General features: G+C 40.6%; 1 protein-coding gene across 1 annotated transcript in view; it reads left to right on the top strand.

The window, feature by feature from the left end:
• Nucleotides 1-8,971, top strand: part of LOC131697844 (ADP-ribosylation factor-like protein 15) — a 109,766-nt gene extending 100,795 nt beyond the window's left edge. The window contains exon 5 of the mRNA XM_058989467.1: nt 7,013-8,971. Coding sequence (XP_058845450.1) covers nt 7,013-7,165 — 153 coding nt within the window. The 3' untranslated portion in view covers nt 7,166-8,971. The remainder of the gene's footprint in view (nt 1-7,012) is intronic.
• The last annotated feature ends 12,411 nt before the right edge of the window (nt 8,972-21,382 follow it).

Genomic DNA, 21,382 nt, shown 5'->3' with positions numbered 1-21,382 from the left:
ATCTCTGCATCTGTCTCTTTATTTCCCTGAAATGATTCAGGAGACACAGTCATAGTTCAAATGCTTTAATCCTTTTTTTACTTCTTTACTCTTCTGCCACAGAGCAATAGCTGCATTCATCTACATTTGACACAGGTCACTTACTGCAGATCTAGCATCTAAAGTCTGATCTACAGTATGTAGAAACTTGAACTCTTCTATTAGATAGACAAACCATTCTCCTATTTCTAATGGGTTTATTGAATAATGTCAACCCTGCTATGATGTCTAGACTAATGCTAGCCTAAAGGAAGAAGTCAATGTGTACAAGATTGGTTCTTTGAGCCCAATGATTTTTTTTAGCTGTACAGCATGTTTCGAGTAGTCTTGTGTCCGTGACTCAGGGCAATAGGTTCCAATATGTGTGTCTGTTCCTAAATCAAATTCCCCATTTAATACCTCCGAAGCTTATTTTAGAGGAAATAGGAAATCATTCAGAGGTTGTAACATTATTGAGAATTTTAAAAATAACAGCAAAATATTGGATTTTATTGTTTGGTGATTGAGTGAAAATAGATGTGCGTGTGTGCAACAAAGACTTGCTGTTTACATAAGAAGGGGAAATGAGGTTCATCTGGAGTATAATCCTTAGCAAACTATTCTTATGTTTCAACACACACTGATTATATTTCCTTGTAACCTGCAAAATGCTGAAGAGCAAGTAATCTGGGTGTCATGTTCAAGCTGTAGAGATTGTGTCACAAAAAAAAAAGAATTCCACTCAATCAGGGGCTGGGCTGTGGTCCCAGGCAGGGAGACTCTATCAGGACTGGGCTGCTGTGCAGTGCTGTGGTCCCAGGCACAGAGACTCTATCAGGACTGGGCTGCTGTGCAGTGCTGTGGTCCCAGGCAGGGAGACTCTATCAGCGCTGGGCTGCTGTGCAGTGCTGTGGTCCCAGGCAGGGAGACTCTATCAGGGCTGGGCTGCTGTGCAGTGCTGTGGTCCCAAGCAGGGAGACTCTATCAGGGCTGGGCTGCTTTGTAGTGCTGGGGTACCAGGCAGGGAGACTCATAAGAACATAAGAACATTTACAAATGAGAGGAGGCCATTCAGCCTATCCTGCTCGTTTTGGTTGTTAGTAACTTATTGAATCAGATCTCCAGGTAGTCTTCTTTGGTCAAGACTGAATAGATTCAGTTCTTTTAGCATGTTTGCATATGACATGCCTTTTAAACCCGGAATAATCCTGGTCGCTCTTCTTTGCACTCTTTCTAGAGCAGCAATATCCTTTTTGTAGCAAGGTGACCAGAACTGAACACAGTATTCTAGATGAGGTCTTACTAATGCATTGTAAAGTTTTAACATAACTTCCCTTGATTTAAACATTTTTCACTATATATCCGAGCATTTTGTTGGCCTTTTTTTTATAGCTTCCCTACATTATCTAGATGAAATTTCTGAGTCAACATAAACTCCTAGATCTTTTACATAGATTCCTTCTTCAATTTCAGTATCTCCCATATTGTATTTACAGTGCACAATTTTATTGCCTGCATGTAGTACCTTACACTTTTCTCTATTAAATGTAATTTGCCATGTGTCTGTCCAGTTCTGAATGCTGTCTAGATCATTTTGAATGACCTTTGCTGCTGCAACAGTGTTTGCCACTCCTATTTTTGTGTCGTCAGCAAATTTAACAAGTTTGCTTACTATACCAGAATCTAAGTCATTAATGTCGATTACGAATAGCAGAGGACCTAATACTGATCCCTGTGGTACACCACTGGTTACCTTGCTCCATTTTGAGGTTTCTCCTCTAATCAGTACTTTCTGTTTTCTAGATGTTAACTCTATCAGGGCTGGGCTGCTCTGCAGTGCTGTAGTCCCAGGCAGGAAGACTACTCTGCTCTCAGCACTTGGCTCACATTATATTTATGTTTTTAATGCCGTCTGTATGGCAATAAAAACCCTTCTGCATAATTTGGCACAAAAAACAGATTGTTGCTCAATCAGGAATGTGAATGGAGATATGCTACTGTATGTAGGTAAACAGAACATTTGATTCTCATATCACTTTTCGCTAAAGTCAGCACCAAAACATATGCAGTACCAATATGTATTTTATTTTTTGGTATTTCATTTGGCAAGTTGTTTCCAAGTGAACACAATTGTGTAAACACAGAGAGTAATGAGTGGACTCCACTACAGCAGAGGGACCCTGTTTTCCCATAAGGATTATAGGCCTTTGTGTGGAGAGCTGTCAGTCATGGTTATTTCATCACAAGCTAGAAGTGCCAGTACCTTCTCAGAGTTTTGGCATTTCATTTTACTCAATCAAGTGATACCAGATAGTCCTCCTTGCAGAAGAATTTCAAACAGGAATCACATTGTGAGGTGAGGATTTCCTGTGTAGTTAATAAACTGCAGCACAGGTATGAGCCAGCAGGGCTGGAGGTCCAGGACTCTCTTGTATTGCACACTGCATGGGCTTTATCTGTGGACAAAAGTGTTGCATCACCCTGTAGAATTAACTCATTGTGCTCCATAAAGTCCAATGAAACCTGCTGAATAATGTTAACACCTTGAATTACATACCGCGTTGTAGTTTCGCATATACTTCACGAAAAACTGACAGAAATTGAAAAATGTGACATTTTGAAATCTAACATGAAATAATGTACTATTATTATGGCTTCCAGTAGACTTTTGCAACATCATTTTGTAGTTTCTTTGGTTACATGATGTTAAATAAACTCACACACACATATATATATATATAGGATTATGTCGCAATCCTAACATTGCAGGTGATGCAAAGCTTGTGCCCGCGCTGTAGCCATTGCTGTCTGTATGCTGTATTAGAAGTGAAGAATCCGGGTATTGCTCCTCTTGCTCAGTGAGGCGGAGGGTCCCACGTTCTGGGTTACAGGGTCACTCTTATACATGAATACACCTTTAACAGATTTAATGAGCTTTCCTGGCAGAGCAGGCTTCTGCATTGACTCCCATTGACCTGGAACAGGCTAGACTGGGTGACCTTGTGCTCATTTCAAAAGCTGTCTGGGTATTTCTTGAGGGAGGGAGCTTATGTCTGAATGGAATTGTGTTTAATCCCTGAGAAACGGGTTGGTTATCTGCAGTTAACGACAAAGTCAAAGGGCATTAACTCTACCAACGACTCTTTAATCATTAACCATTGCTTTATTAACAACATGTTATCTCGTAATAGGTTTTCCTGGTTAAATATTATAATTAATAATTAAATTAAGTTTTAAAAAAGGTTGGTGGCATACAGAATTATTTATTTTGCTCTTATTTTGTTTTCTCTGACTGGCAGAGAACAAACATATTAAGTGGGTTAGTGTGTGAAAACATATAACATGCCAATTATTTTCAATGTTATCATCAAATATTTTCAACAAACAAATCCACACACTCCTCAAAAACAAACAAATCCATCAGAAAACAAACAAATCCACACGCCCATCAGAAAACAAACAAATCCATCAGAAAACATACAAATCCATCAGAAAACAAACAAATCCATCAGAAAACATACAAATCCATCAGAAAACAAACAAATCCATCAGAAAACAAACAAATCCATCAGAAAACATACAAATCCATCAGAAAACAAACAAATCCATCAGAAAACAAACAAATCCACACACCCATCAGAAAACAAACAAATCCATCAGAAAACAAACAAATCCATCAGAAAACAAACAAATCCATCAGAAAACAAACAAATCCACACACCCATCAGAAAACAAACAAATCCATCAGAAAACAAACAAATCCAACAGAAAACAAACAAATCCACCAGAAAACAAACAAATCCATCAGAAAACAAACAAATCCACACACCCATCAGAAAACAAACAAATCCACCAGAAAACAAACAAATCCATCAGAAAACAAACAAATCCATCAGAAAACAAACAAATTCATCAGAAAACAAACAAATCCATCTGAAAACAAACAAATCCATCTGAAAATAAACAAATCCATCAGAAAACAAACAAATCCATCAGAAAACAAACAAATCTACACACCCATCAGAAAACAAACAAATCCATCAGAAAACAAACAAATCCATCAGAAAACAAACAAATCCACACACCCATCAGAAAACAAACAAATCCATCAGAAAACATACAAATCCATCAGAAAACAAACAAATCCACAGACCCATCAGAAAACAAACAAATCCATCAGAAAACAAACAAATCCATCAGAAAACAAACAAATCCATCAGAAAACAAACAAATCCATCAGAAAATAAACAAATCCATCAGAAAACAAACAAATCCACCAGAAAACAAACAAATCCATCAGAAAACAAACAAATCCACCAGAAAACAAACAAATCCATCAGAAAACAAACAAATCCATCAGAAAACAAACAAATCCATCAGAAAACAAACAAATCCATCAGAAAACAAACAAATCCACACGCCCATCAGAAAACAAACACATCCATCAGAAAACAAACAAATCCATCAGAAAACAAACAAATCCATCAGAAAACAAACAAATCCATCAGAAAACAAACAAATCCACACGCCCATCAGAAAACAAACACATCCATCAGAAAACAAACAAATCCATCAGAAAACAAACAAATCCACACGCCCATCAGAAAACAAACACATCCATCAGAAAACAAACAAATCCATCAGAAAACAAACAAATCACTCTTGTTCAGACCAATGGAACTGTTCACATTCAAGCACAGAGTAGAAAAGGCTTGCTTTGCTGTTGAGTAGCTCTCCTTGCAGGCCCATAACCCTCCAGAAGGGGGTGTGTGATAAACACTTGGGAGGGTGAAGGTCTTTCAGGCTCATGTTACCCAGACACATTCGTTAACACTGTGGGTTTCTTCTGTTGAGATCTGAACTCTTTGTTTTGATGCAGCCCCCCAGTCTAATACCCCCGATGCAGACTGATCAATCTGATACATGTATGTTGCACCATTAGAAAGTATAATGAGTGTAAATATAATTTCAAGCAATGCAATGGGATTCATATTCAGGGTGTATGTTATACCATTATAAAGACACAGACTTTAAAGACAAGTTACATTACAGGTACGGACAGTATGGCCACGTATAGAAACAATGTTATGGAGTCTTTTTATGAGCCAGTATAAATTGATCACATTTTGAAAGTTGTCTTTGCATGTTCAGGGGGTCATTGCATTTTAAAAACAAGTTTAATAAAACTGGAAGGTAATGGGCAGCCTGGTTGAGGAGGCAATGACCCCCGACATGCTGATAGAAACTGTGTCCTGGCTGTTGGGGGTCAGAGGTCAGGGTGCTCAGTCTAAGTCCAGTGTCAGAGGTGAAACTCCCCATAAATCTGGAACTCTTTGAGAAAGTGTGATGAAATATGGTGGTAGTCTTTATGGTTGGGTGGCAGGCTTCCAGAAAGCTGGATGGGGTTTAGTGCAGGCCCTATGTCTGAGGTCAAGGTTGCCTGGTGTGTTCTGTTCACTCATTCCTGTGACAGCCAGGAGTTTCATTTAGACACAACATCCTCAAAAAAATGAGCTGGGTTCTCCCTAGGGTTTGTGTCTTTTTTCATGAATCAATTTGAAACATGAACAGTGGTGATCCATGGATAAACAACATCCATGGACAATAAAACAATAATGGAAGCAGTTTCAGCCAGTTATAATCGTTGTGTATATTATTATTATTATTATTATTATTATTATTATTATTATTATTATTATTATTATTATTATTATTATTATTATTATGCCAGCTGTGAATGAGAAAAACCATAAATAACCTTTTGGAACCCCGTAGGTGAATGAATTATTGCGTATTTCGTAATATCATATCACAGGCAGTACAAATTACTGGAAGTGTTTTGCCCAGACGTATTTCTTTTTACATATTTGTAGTTCTGTTTGTACTACTGGGACAATTTGCATTCCTCTTGTACACTGTTGCTGAAAAAAGGAATGCAATTCTGTCTCTTGGCAACCATTTGTGTAATTATAGTGGCAAGAAAGTTTAACATTGCTTTTCTAACACAATAGTGTATATGTCAATAAATAAAAAGTCATGACAGTGTCTTGGGAATCTAATTTGTTTTTGGCATGATACTACTTGCTTAACACTAAAAGTAGCATTTGTTAGTTTATTGAATTTTGAAAGTACTTTTATTGCTTGTAGAGCACTTTAAGTATTCTTCTTCTACCAATTCCTACAGAATAGTGTAAGCTGCATTTAACAATAAGATTTATTTGTCCACACTTGTTTCAAATGAAGACTGTACATTTCACCACTATATATATTTTTTGTTATTAAAACATGACCTGACTATGCAATGAAAATATCTCTGTTTTAAAAAACATTCTTCAGTCACTTGATTAGCTCTGATTTAAGAGTAATTACCACAGACTTAGTAACATGTAAACAGCAATATTAGTACCAATTGTGTCAATTGTATGGAACATAAGCTAGACCTTGCCTCAACCATCTCAACATGATTACAAAGATACCAGACAGGCTAGACCTTGCCTCGACCATCTCAACATGATCACAAAGATACCAGACAGACTAGACCTTGCCTCGACCATCTCAACATGATCACAAAGATACCAGAAAAAGACTAGATTTTGCCTCGACCATCTCAACATGATTACAAAGGTACCAGACACCAGACAAAGACTAGATTTTGCCTCAACCATCTCAACATGATTGCAAAGGTAAAGGTGCCAGACAAACCAAAAGTGAATCAAAACACAGCAACTCTGCTTCGTGAAGAAAAATTCACACATTCATTCAGATTCAAAACTTGCAGCTATTAACAGCCCCCTGTGTCCAGGTCTGTCAGTCCCATTCCATTTCACAAACACTGCATTCATCCCCAAAAATCGAACACAAGAGCAAACTACCAACCTGTCACCAAATCAAACAATGCTATGGCTCCTCATTTTGATCAGTACTGACATGGGACTGAAACGAGGCTGCAGAAAGTCCTGTTGAATATCGATGTATTTCTGTGTTGTTCATGTAGATAAAGAAGTATTTTGAGCTGGAGCCCCTGGCCCGGGGGAAGCGGTGGATTCTGCAGCCCTCGTCGCTGGAGAACATGGAGGCAGTAAGAGAAAGCTTCATCCAGCTCATCGGCCAGCTGGAAGAGAAGGACCTGGAGCCTGGAAGAGTATGACATGTCTGGAAATCCACACTGATAGCAGAAACTGTCCTGAAAAACACATCCATGTTTAACTGTACTGTACATGTTGTTGAGTACGAGTAGTGTATGTGAATGATGTATTTTACTATAACTGGATAAGATCCTTAAAGCCACTGGTAACATATTCAATCCATTTTAAATTAAATGTAAAAAAAACATACGACCAAACTAGAAAAAACGAAATCTTGTTTATCACTATTTGAGCTATTTTATTTAAACTGTGTAGAGAAAATAATGTGTTGGGCATTTGTTGAAGTGAAACTTTTTTTCTCTGTGACTAAATCGATAGTTTAATATTATAACACACTTGCTTAATATATAAATGATCTGGTAAGCATGGTAATCAAGTGCATTAGTAACTCATAGCAAGGAATGTTTTAGCAATGCTGGTTCTAGTCTAGCCTTATGTGATATGTCTACAAATTACTTATGGCCAAAAGTTTTGCATCCCCTAGAATTTTAGGATTGAGACATAATTGATTACATGATATTAAATAAAATATCTAAATTATGTTCAAAGAAACTACAAAATGATATCGCAAAAGTCTACCAGAAGCCATAATAGTAGTATATTATTTCATGCTAGATTTCAAAATGTCAAATTTTTCAATTTGTCAGTTTTTCATTCAATATATGGAAAACTACAAAGTGGTGTGTAATTCAATACGTTAACGTAATATTATTCAGCAGGTTTCATTGACTTTATGAAGCAACATGAGTTCATTCTATTGGGTGCTGCAAAACGGTTGGCCATAGCTGTACAGTAGAAGGAGATCACTAGATGTTACCAAAAGTGAAATGTATTGGGATGCTGTAGAGTAAAAATAAGGGCTCTTCATTTTCACCCATTGATAAATGACGAGTGTGCATTGCAGGTCTTTATTTAGTTTTGCTGGATCTTGGCTTCATTTTTAAACAGCACTGCTCTAACGTATTTGTATGGTCATCAAATGACTATCTGGTGTTACTGTTGATCTTCCCTTCTGAGGTGCTGTAGAAGACCAACAACTCTAATATTGTCTTAGACTGATGTAAGTCTGCACAACCCCCTACAGGCTTTGTGATCATTTTCGTTTTAATTTCAGCACACTGTCTGAAACCTCACATGAAGACTGTGGGATGTTATGCTTTACCGTTTGGTTCAATGCTTTAGAATGCTGCAGCATTCTCCTCAGCAGAATAAAAACACTATCAATCAAGAGCCAGAGCAGCTGTTTGTGACAAGTCCCTGTCTGATGCCTAATGCCTTCCACCTGTCAGTAAGGTCCCCCCCTGTCTCCGGCCTCTGTGTGCCACTGCCCTCATGCATGTGTACGTTACTGCTGTTCTCAAAGCCTGTCCTGGGCTTCTTAATGTAGAGTCTTCATTCCCTGTCTCCCTCCTCTGTGTGCCACTGCCCTCATGCATGTGTGCGTTACTGCTGTTCTCAAAACGGTTTGAACAAATCTCTGACTTTTTCGTAATTTTTTTTAAAGAGTGTGCTTGGTGCATCTCATTGTATTTATAGAATCTATCAAATGTTTATACCCTATTAGCCAATGCAACTGCCTTTTTTGTAATTAATTTCTAATATCTGAAATTTGTATGTTTATTACAGCTAGTCTTGTAGTTGAATAGGCACATAGCCTGTGTTTTGTACTGGAGAAATACATTCTATATTTAGCAGTTAACTGACTCGTGTGGGCATCTGCCAGTCATGCCCGAGTTCTACTGTGTATATGTGTGATTTCTACATGATTTCCACGCTCCAGCAATGACAATAAAGGCTGAGTAGAAGAGGCGTGTCTCTGCTGACTCTTTCACTGCTGTCCTTTCGTTGCCACTTCCAGTAAAGGTATCTGTGGTCCTCTATACAAGTCTAGCAGTGACAGTTTTGTTTACAGTATACCCTTTACATTGTGAATTAGTCTTTTGATCAATCAATGGTGGGTCATTCAAAGATGAGCAGGAGAGCTGCCGCTATATATAATAAAGCAGGCATCACAGCCCCAGCTTGGACTATCTTGATGATAGACCAAAGCAGCATGGGACTATCAGACTGTGGATGGTGATAAGTTTTAATTTGATACTATCGTAACAGAAAAAAATCTAAATTATTTACATGTTCATATGGTAAAACTAAAACTAGAGAGTCATCATCTGGAGCATTGTTTGGGTGTTTCCATAACCCTACTATGTGTGCACATATACTGTATGCATAGAACACGCTGTCTACATGATTTCCTGACATAGTTTCATGTTAGTGCCATTTGCGGCGGGACACAAGAAAATGAATGGTAGTGTTCCAGTGTTAACTTCCATATTAGTGAGAGGCATTTGCAAAGTTTACAAAGACCAGCAAGTGATTTCACACCTATTGCCAGGGAGATCAAAGAAAAGGAGACACAGAAATGGAAGGGCTTGAATTAGAAAAGGAGACGCAGAAATGGAAGGGCTTGAATTAGAAAAGGAGACGCAGAAATAGAAGGGATTGAATTGGGATTTCAACAAACTTGGGAAGAAGGATGCATCATCTGCAGCTTTTATGTTGTGACAGAATCCCAGATCAAGTCATTAAAGACCACGCAGATCTTTCTAATGATGAGGTTCTAGGAAACACAGGGTGGGAGACATTGCTGACCTGTGACCCTGCGTCTTCTTAAAGGCTATCTTTCTGTCTTTTTCCAGATCTCTCTTTCTAGTCATTGTAACCTTCAGAGGTTCACAGTGACTTCACAAGACAACATGCATCAAGTCAAACCAGATCCAAAGGCTGGACTGAGCTCTGTCAATCTGGCACTGATGTGTGATATAAAATAAATGGACTAGTTAAACACATTGAACTAACTTGGATCAGTATTGCAGGTTCATGTTTATGAATTGACAAGGCTATTAATCTTCAGACGTGTCTTGTTTAATTTGGTTCCGTTTTAATTGACCTCAGGGAAGTTACAATGTCAACATGTACTGCTGTCCATTAAATGTCACCCAGTGGACACCGCTACCAGTCGAGACAAGTGTCCTCGGTATATAAAAACAGCTTCTTAATGAGTTAGCAATGAATACTAGTTTTCCACAATAAAAAAATAAATAAATTCTCCAACAAAAAAAAATCTGCATTATTCTGCAATTAAAATAAATGGCTAAAATTGACACAAACAGTACAACTGAATAACAGTTAACACAGGAAGTATTTATTGGTACACTTTTAAATTATAAGGAAGTTACATGCTAACCAGAGTGCAATCAATCAATAATATAAACAAACTTACCATTTTACTTTAAACATTACAATATGTCTGTGCAGTAATAATACAAACCAAAAATAGTGCTCATATTAGTTTATCAGTTAGTCTTTGTCAACTGGATGGCTATTGCCAGACTCATTAACCTGATCTTTAGGGGTGATTCTTATCATTTTCGGCACCTTTAAACAGCTTGTTCAGTAGTAACAACGAGATTTGTGGAGCACGAAAATCAAACCAAACCAAATAATGCCAGAGGAAGGGCTTCAAAGTCCAATTGGCACACAGAAAAGAAAATACAAGTTTTCTGAGGAGGATCTGAGAGTCCTTACGGCTGAGGTCACTCAGCATGAAATTCAGTTATTTGGAAAAGCCTCAGCCAGCATCAATTATCCTACCAAAGAGGCCACATTGTCCTCTATAGTGGAGAAAGTCGATGCTTTCGGTGTTACCAGGACAGTCAACCAGGTGATGAAAAAAGGGCAGGACCTGCATCAGCGAACAAAAGCGAAACTCGCAACGCAGCACAGGCATGCAGCAGGAACAGGAGGAGGACCGCCATCCACATCACAGCTGACACCGCTGGAGAGGCAAGCAGAGAGGACAATCCATCCCAAACAAAGTGACACAACCCATCCCAAACAAAGTGACACAATCCATCCCAAACAAAGTGACCCTGGGTTTGACTATGTGGAGGTCTTCTCCATCTTGCCCTTCTCCTCCGAAGGTTTTCCTGCCTCTCCTCAACAAGAGCCAAGCGTCGCCGCATCAGGAAGTGTACCACAACAGCCATCTTGAGGCCAATGACAGGCCTCTACAGGTGTGTGCTCTTAGTTACTCGCATCTACAATGGTGTGCACCTTGTCAGAGGAGGTGTAAAGTTTTTGGGGGGTCACCAATTGCCCAAGTGTATGGCAAAATCCTTACATCTCATATTCCAGATCCCACCCAATTCCATGCTCTTTTCTTCATTTGAATACATTTCAATATCATTTAAATTTATTAATGATGGCTATATGCGAATTTGATAGCAGGTGAAAAACATTCTTTACATGCGCAGCATTTTTAGTGACCGCTAAAGTCCCACTTTACACCAGCTAAACACGGTTTTTGTCAGCAATATGGGTGTTTTACAGCCACAAATCACTTTGCATACAGTGGTTTGCAGAAGTATTCACCCCTACCAATAATGTCACATTTTGCTGAATTACGAATAAGTATGAACAGTTTTTCAAATGAACTTTTTTATTTAAAGTTGTAGTCGTTAAAATGAACACTGTTATATGAGGAGGAGGTTAAATGTCAGCAAAACTTGCAAAGAAAATGTACAAAATGAAATTTACTGGTTGCATAAGTACTCAGCCCCTTAAGTCAGTACTTGGTAGAAGCACCTATTGCAGCAATTACTGCTATGAGTCTTTTTGGATAGGTCTCTACTTGCTTTGCACAATAGGATGGTGAAATTTTTACCCATTCTTCATGGGAAAATTGCTCCAGTTCTGATAAGTTTGTTGGGGATTGTCAATGGACTGCAATTTTCGATTGGATTCAAGTCAGGACTTTGACTGGGCCACTCAAGAACATTAATTCTCTTCTTGTTCAACCACTCCAGTGTGGCTTTGGATTTGTGCTTCAGGTCATTGTCCTGCTGAAATGTGAATTTCCTCCCGTCTTGGCTGACTCAAACAGGTTTTCCTCAAGGATTCGCCTGTACTTTGCACCATCCATTCTCCCCTCTATCCTGACAAGCTTCCCAGTCCCTGCTGAAGAGAAGCATCCGCACAACATGATGCTACCACCACCATGCTTGACAGTTGGGATGATGTTGACTGGGTGATGTGCAGTTAGACTTGCACCAGACATAACTCTTGGAATTTAGACTGAAAAGTTGCATTTTGTCTTGTCTGACCACAAAACTTTTTTTCCACATGTCTGCAGTATCATCTACATGCTTTTTCAGAAACTCCATACGTGCTTTAAAATGAGGATTCTTGACTAATGGCTTCTTTCATGCCACCCGTCCATACAGGCCAGCTTTGTGTAGGGACCGGCTTATTGTTGATGTGTGAACACTGTCTCAGACACAGAACTTTGCAGATCTCTCAAGGTCATTGTTGGCTTCAGAGTGACATCCCGAACCGGTTTCCTGCTTGCCCGGCTGCTCAGTTTGGGAGGGCGACCTGATCTGGGTAGTGTCTGGGTGGTATGATGCATCTTCCACTTCTTAATGATGGACTTCACTGTACTGAGAGGGATAATCAGCACCTTTGAAATGTTCTTGTACCCTTCTCCTGCTCTGTGCCTCTCTACCACTTTATCCCTGACTTGTTTCGAAAACTCCTTGGTCTTCATGGTTGCTTTGCTGGATCATTATGTGAGTTGCAGCTTGAAAGTCTTTATATACCTGAGGGAAATTATCTACAAGTTAAACCACTTTGAGTACACACAGGCTGAAATCATTTCACTAATTTTGTGACCTTTCAAACAAATCATTTGCATCTGAGCTGATTTAGGGCTGCAGTAGCAAAGGGGTTGAATACTCATGTAACTGAGATTAATCTGTTTTCTCTGTAAATCTTACTTATTTATATTCTATGCATTTTTTTACTTTATCAATGTGGAGTAGTTTGTGTAGATTCTACATGGAAAGTCTAATTTGAAAACGTCGTGGAGTACGCTCAGGTGAAAACTTTGCAGGGGGGTGAATACTTCTGCAAACCACTGTATCTTTACATTGGCCCCTATGTATGTGTCATTATTACAATAATAAGACAGAGCAATAATACATGTCCTGCATTTTACACACATCAAATACAAATCAAATAATGTTATGGTCACAACATGCATGAGTGCACTTGGCATAAAACAATTCAAAGAATGACAATATTTGATTACATTCCAAAAGCAGTCAAATTCCCATTTTTGTCTTGTTATCCTTCCAAATCATTTCTTGAATTACAAAATTAAAGGAGACACCAAGAAAATAAGAGTAACTAATCCTGTAGTTTAAACCCCAAAAGAACCCTGCGTCCCGCAGTGCTTGTATGTTCTCATATTTATGAAATTACTCGTCTCTATTGCAAAAACCATTTCAGACATTTCATTGCTGGGAAAACCAAGTGCAAGAATCTCTTCAAGCAAGCACGCTAACCAGTGTAATTAATACTGACCCAGTCGTACTCATTAGAAAAGTATTTCACAACACTGTTTATGCAGTTAGCAACAGTAGTGTAGCAATAGTATATTGTTATTTTGTAAAGGAACTGATCCTGGGGACCCCATTCCTGGCCCAAGAAAAGCAGAGTCTCTAACGGCGGTCATAATATTACATTGTATTTATGCATTTATCTGTTATATTGACAAAGCCTTGATAGATGTAGTTAAATAAAAACAACCCCTGTCATGATGCTAATGGTGGAGCAGTGTGCTTTTATAATCCAGTCCAACCCAGTGCACACACACAGACACACACACACACACACACACACACACACATATATATATATTGTGATATCTTGCAACAATTGTAAGTCGCCCTGGATAAGGGCGACTGCTAAGAAATAAATAATAACACACACATATATATAGTGTAGCGTGCGTGGGGGAAGGCAGCAGCAGGTAGGTGATGTAATCACACACAAAGACACAAGCCTGATATACGCTCTTTTGTACATTGGTATCAGCGCTATGCTTTAGTGCGAGAGGTCCCAGGTTCGTGCCCGCCCTTCGCCTGTGTTTGGATTGCCTCACCCTGTGTGATGCACTTGCCTGCGTTAACCGAGATCGCCACAATATATATATACACATACATACTGTATATACATACACACACACACACACACACACATATATATATATATATATATATATATATATATATATATATATATATATATATATATATATATATAGCACTCTCATGCAGAGGGGTCATCCCAGGGAGCTTTTGCAGCAGTTTTGTGTTTTGTAATTCAGCTGGAAAATAAACACACACGCACACACCAAGCAGCACTCTCATCCTCACTCACTCATTATAATAAACTCTCTCAAACACACTCACACCAAGCAGCACTCTCATCCTCACCCACTCATTATAATAAACTCTCTCAAACACACTCACACCAAGCAGCACTCTCATCCTCACTCACTCATTATAATAAACTCTCTCAAACACACTCACACCAAGCAGCACTCTCATCCTCTCACTCATTATAATAAACTCACACACTCACACCAAGCAGCACTCTCATCCTCACTCACTCATTATAATAAACTCTCTCAAACACACTCACACCAAGCAGCACTCTCATCCTCACTCACTCATTATAATAAACTCTCTCAAACACACTCACACCAAGCAGCACTCTCATCCTCACTCACTCATTATAATAAACTCTCTCAAACACACTCACACCAAGCAGCACTCTCATCCTCACTCACTCATTATAATAAACTCACACACACACACCAAGCAGCACTCTCATCCTCACTCACTCATTATAATAAACTCACACACTCACACCAAGCAGCACTCTCATCCTCACTCACTCATTATAATAAACTCACACACTCACACCAAGCAGCACTCTCATCCTCACTCACTCATTATAATAAACTCTCTCAAACACACTCACACCAAGCAGCACTCTCATCCTCACTCACTCACTATAATAAACTCACACACACACACCAAGCAGCACTCTCATCCTCTCACTCATTATAATAGACTCACACACTCACACCAAGCAGCACTCTCATCCTCACACACTCATTATAATAAACTCTCTCAAACACACTCACACCAAGCAGCACTCTCATCCTCACCCACTCATTATAATAAACTCTCTCAAACACACTCACACCAAGCAGCACTCTCATCCTCACTCACTCATTATAATAAACTCACACACTCACACCAAGCAGCACTCTCATCCTCACTCACTCATTATAATAAACTCACACACTCACACCAAGCAGCACTCTCATCCTCACTCACTCATTATAATAAACTCACACACACACACCAAGCAGCACTCTCATCTCACTCACTCACTCATTATAATAAACTCACACACTCACACCAAGCAGCACTCTCATCCTCACTCATTATAATAAACTCACACACTCACACCAAGCAGCACTCTCATCCTCACTCACTCATTATAATAAACTCTCTCAAACACACTCACACCAAGCAGCACTCTCATCCTCACTCACTCACTATAATAAACTCACACACACACACCAAGCAGCACTCTCATCCTCTCACTCATTATAATAGACTCACACACTCACACCAAGCAGCACTCTCATCCTCACACACTCATTATAATAAACTCTCTCAAACACACTCACACCAAGCAGCACTCTCATCCTCACCCACTCATTATAATAAACTCTCTCAAACACACTCACACCAAGCAGCACTCTCATCCTCACTCACTCATTATAATAAACTCACACACTCACACCAAGCAGCACTCTCATCCTCACTCACTCATTATAATAAACTCACACACTCACACCAAGCAGCACTCTCATCCTCACTCACTCATTATAATAAACTCTCTCAAACACACTCACACCAAGCAGCACTCTCATCCTCACCCACTCATTATAATAAACTCTCTCAAACACACTCACACCAAGCAGCACTCTCATCCTCACCCACTCATTATAATAAACTCTCTCAAACACACTCACACCAAGCAGCACTCTCATCCTCACTCACTCATTATAATAAACTCTCTCAAACACACTCATACCAAGCAGCACTCTCATCCTCACCCTCTCATTATAATAAACTCACACACACACCAAGCAGCACTCTCATCCTCACCCACTCATTATAATAAACACACACACACCAAGCAGCACTCTCATCCTCACTCACTCATTATAATAAACTCACACACTCACACCAAGCAGCACTCTCATCCTCACTCACTCATTATAATAAACTCTCTCAAACACACTCACACCAAGCAGCACTCTCATCCTCACCCACTCATTATAATAAACTCTCTCAAACACACTCACACCAAGCAGCACTCTCATCCTCACTCACTCATTATAATAAACTCACACACTCACACCAAGCAGCACTCTCATCCTCACTCACTCATTATAATAAACTCACACACACACACCAAGCAGCACTCTCATCCTCACCCACTCATTATAATAAACACACACACACCAAGCAGCACTCTCATCCTCACTCACTCATTATAATAAACTCACACACTCACACCAAGCAGCACTCTCATCCTCACTCACTCATTATAATAAACTCTCTCAAACACACTCACACCAAGCAGCACTCTCATCCTCACCCACTCATTATAATAAACTCTCTCAAACACACTCACACCAAGCAGCACTCTCATCCTCACTCACTCATTATAATAAACTCACACACTCACACCAAGCAGCACTCTCATCCTCACTCACTCATTATAATAAACTCTCTCAAACACACTCACACCAAGCAGCACTCTCATCCTCACCCACTCATTATAATAAACTCACACACACACCAAGCAGCACTCTCATCCTCACTCACTCATTATAATAAACTCACACACACACACCAAGCAGCACTCTCATCCTCACTCACTCATTATAATAAACTCACACACTCACACCAAGCAGCACTCTCATCCTCACTCACTCATTATAATAAACTCTCTCAAACACACTCACACCAAGCAGCACTCTCATCCTCACTCACTCATTATAATAAACTCTCTCAAACACACTCACACCAAGCAGCACTCTCATCCTCACTCACTCATTATAATAAACTCACACACACACACCAAGCAGCACTCTCATCCTCACTCACTCATTATAATAAACTCACACACTCACACCAAGCAGCACTCTCATCCTCACTCACTCATTATAATAAACTCACACACACACACCAAGCAGCACTCTCATCCTCACTCACTCATTATAATAAACTCTCTCAAACACACTCACACCAAGCAGCACTCTCATCCTCACCCACTCATTATAATAAACTCTCTCAAACACACTCACACCAAGCAGCACTCTCATCCTCACTCACTCATTATAATAAACTCTCTCAAACACACTCACACCAAGCAGCACTCTCATCCTCACTCACTCATTATAATAAACTCACACACTCACACCAAGCAGCACTCTCATCCTCACCCACTCATTATAATAAACTCTCTCAAACACACTCACACCAAGCAGCACTCTCATCCTCACTCACTCATTATAATAAACTCACACACTCACACCAAGCAGCACTCTCATCCTCACTCACTCATTATAATAAACTCTCTCAAACACACTCACACCAAGCAGCACTCTCATCCTCACCCACTCATTATAATAAACTCTCTCAAACACACTCACACCAAGCAGCACTCTCATCCTCACTCACTCATTATAATAAACTCTCTCAAACACACTCACACCAAGCAGCACTCTCATCCTCACCCACTCATTATAATAAACTCACACACACACACCAAGCAGCACTCTCATCCTCACTCACTCATTATAATAAACTCACACACTCACACCAAGCAGCACTCTCATCCTCACTCACTCATTATAATAAACTCACACACTCACACCAAGCAGCACTCTCATCCTCACTCACTCATTATAATAAACTCTCTCAAACACACTCACACCAAGCAGCACTCTCATCCTCACTCACTCATTATAATAAACTCTCTCAAACACACTCACACCAAGCAGCACTCTCATCCTCACTCACTCATTATAATAAACTCTCTCAAACACACACACACCAAGCAGCACTCTCATCCTCACTCACTCATTATAATAAACTCTCTCAAACACACTCACACCAAGCAGCACTCTCATCCTCACTCACTCATTATAATAAACTCACACCAAGCAGCACTCTCATCCTCACCCACTCATTATAATAAACTCTCTCAAACACACACACACCAAGCAGCACTCTCATCCTCACTCACTCATTATAATAAACTCTCTCAAACACACTCACACCAAGCAGCACTCTCATCCTCACTCACTCATTATAATAAACTCTCTCAAACACACTCACACCAAGCAGCACTCTCATCCTCACCCACTCATTATAATAAACTCACACACACACACCAAGCAGCACTCTCATCCTCACTCATTATAATAAACTCACACACACACACCAAGCAGCACTCTCATCCTCACTCACTCATTATAATAAACTCACACACACACACCAAGCAGCACTCTCATCCTCACTCAGACTCTTGATATACAAGGACCCTCCACCTCTCTGACCCTTGTTTATTACATGATCTTTTTTCATGAACTACCCCCCCCCCCCCCCCCGGTCTCTCTCCTCCAGGGTGAATGCTGGAATAGTTCCACTCTCCCGTGCTTTTGTCAGCCAAGTGCCTTCGACAGGCGCCTCAGCAATGAAGGGGGACAGACAGAGCCTCCGAGGGGAAAGGGAAGCATGGCCAAGGCATCTCTCAGTGCGATATGTGCCCACACCCAATTCATCCATATGTTTCTTTATATATATAAGTTTTATTTCTGTTCCTGTCAAATATACACAAGAATGCTAGTGCTTTGATTTCAAGGGATATAAAGCAGGATTTTCAGGGTAATTTTTCAATTGGCTGATCACCACTAATAAAGTAATACGGGACACATTAAAATGACATTCATTCTAACTTTTAAAATACACACATGTATTTTACTAATTTAATGACTGACATCTGGTTTTTAAATCTATTTTGCAACCTCGCTCTTAATTTGAAAAGTAAGCTGGTACCGTATAGTTTTCATAATTTAGTTTTAATTGTTTTTTTTTATTCAAATAATTAAAAAAAATATATATATATATATTGATTCACCATTATGAATCATTTACTTATTAATTATAAAACTACAATAATAATAAGAGCTTCCTTTATTTTCACATACGAATGCAATGAATACGAACGTCTCGCTATCCGAGCCATTATCTCTTTAACATTATAAACCCTTGAGAGTAGGCTGTCCAGACCAAGCTACAGCAGCATCAAAAAACAGTGCTATCAATCAACAAGCCCAGACCAGGCTACAGCAACATGAAAAACAGTGCAATCAATCAGCAAGCCCCAGAGAGAGCAGCACAGGGTTCTGACAGCAAGCATAGTGCAGAAATGCAAGGAGGCGAGTGGAGATGGAGGGACCACACGGGAAGCAGACATCATTAATAATAAAATAAATAATTAAATAATAATAATAATTTAAAAAGCTTTTATATAATAGTAGGTCTTCACACGAGATTTAAAAACATGAAGAGAAGGGGCCTCCCTTACAATAAGTGGCAGTAAGTTCCATAGGTGCGGGGCATAACAAGAGAAAGCCCAGTCACCTGTCGACCACAGCCTAGCTTTAGGAACCACTAGAAGATTTAATTCAGCTGATCGCAGGGCACGAGAGGGAACATAAACATGTAAGAGATCTTTTAGATTAGGAGACACATCATCATCAAGTGCCCTGTAGCTAAGAAGTAAAATCTTAAAATCAACCCTGAACCCCACTGGCAGCCAATGAAGGGAGGCCAGGACTGGGGTTATATGCTCAGATCCAGCAGTTCTAGTTAAAACCCAAGCTGATGAATTCTGTACCAGCTGGAGTCTCTGACAGACCTTGCCAGACACCCCAGCCAACAGACCATTACAATAATCAATGTGTGTGGAAATAAAAGTGTGGACATAATGCCAGCAGAGCAGTGGGGATGCAGGGGCCACACGGGAAGCAGACATAATGCCAGCAGAGCAGTGGGGATGCAGGGGCCACACGGGAAGCAGACATAATGCCAGCAGAGCAGTGGGGATGCAGGGGCCACACGGGAAGCAGACATAATGCCAGCAGAGCAGTGGGGATGCAGGGGCCACACAGGAAGCAGACATAATGCCAGCAGAGCAGTGGGGATGCAGGGGCCACACAGGAAGCAGACATAATGCCAGCAGAGCAGTGGGGATGCAGGGGTCACACAGGAAGCAGACATAATGCCAGCAGAGCAGTGGGGATGCAGGGGCCACACGAGAAGCAGACATAATGCCAGCAGAGCAGTGGGGATGCAGGGGTCACACAGGAAGCAGACATAATGCCAGCAGAGCAGTGGGGATGCAGGGGCCACACGGGAAGCAGACATAATGCCAGCAGAGCAGTGGGGATGCAGGGGTCACACAGGAAGCAGACATAATGCCAGCAGAGCAGTGGGGATGCAGGGGCCACACGGGAAGCAGACATAATGCCAGCAGAGCAGTGGGGATGCAGGGGCCACACAGGAAGCAGACATAATGCCAGCAGAGCAGTGGGGATGCAGGGGTCACACAGGAAGCAGACATAATGCCAGCAGAGCAGTGGGGATGCAGGGGCCACACAGGAAGCAGACATAATGCCAGCAGAGCAGTGGGGATGCAGGGGCCACACAGGAAGCAGACATAATGCCAGCAGAGCAGTGGGGATGCAGGGGTTACACAGGAAGCAGACATAATGCCAGCAGAGCAGTGGGGATGCAGGGGCCACACAGGAAGCAGACATAATGCCAGCAGAGCAGTGGGGATGCAGGGGCCACACGGAAAGCAGACATAATGCCAGCAGAGCAGTGGGGATGCAGGGGCCACACAGGAAGCAGACATAATGCCAGCAGAGCAGTGGGGATGCAGGGGCCACACAGGAAGCAGACATAATGCCAGCAGAGCAGTGGGGATGCAGGGGCCACACAGGAAGCAGACATAATGCCAGCAGAGCAGTGGGGATGCAGGGGTCACACGAGAAGCAGACATAAAGGGGTTAAATACGCACTACTGGAAATGATGCAGGAGATTACAGACTTTAAAGTAGCAAAAGTCAGCTGACAACCAGCAGCTTTTCTGTTTCCCTGGGCACATTCACCAGGATTCACAATGTGCTCAGTAGGGTGCAGGACCACCACTGG

Source organism: Acipenser ruthenus, chromosome 2 (assembly GCF_902713425.1).
Source record: "Acipenser ruthenus chromosome 2, fAciRut3.2 maternal haplotype, whole genome shotgun sequence".
Lineage (NCBI taxonomy): Eukaryota > Metazoa > Chordata > Actinopteri > Acipenseriformes > Acipenseridae > Acipenser > Acipenser ruthenus.
Note: the sequence above shows the minus strand (reverse complement) of the source record. Positions and strands in the feature narration are given on the sequence as shown.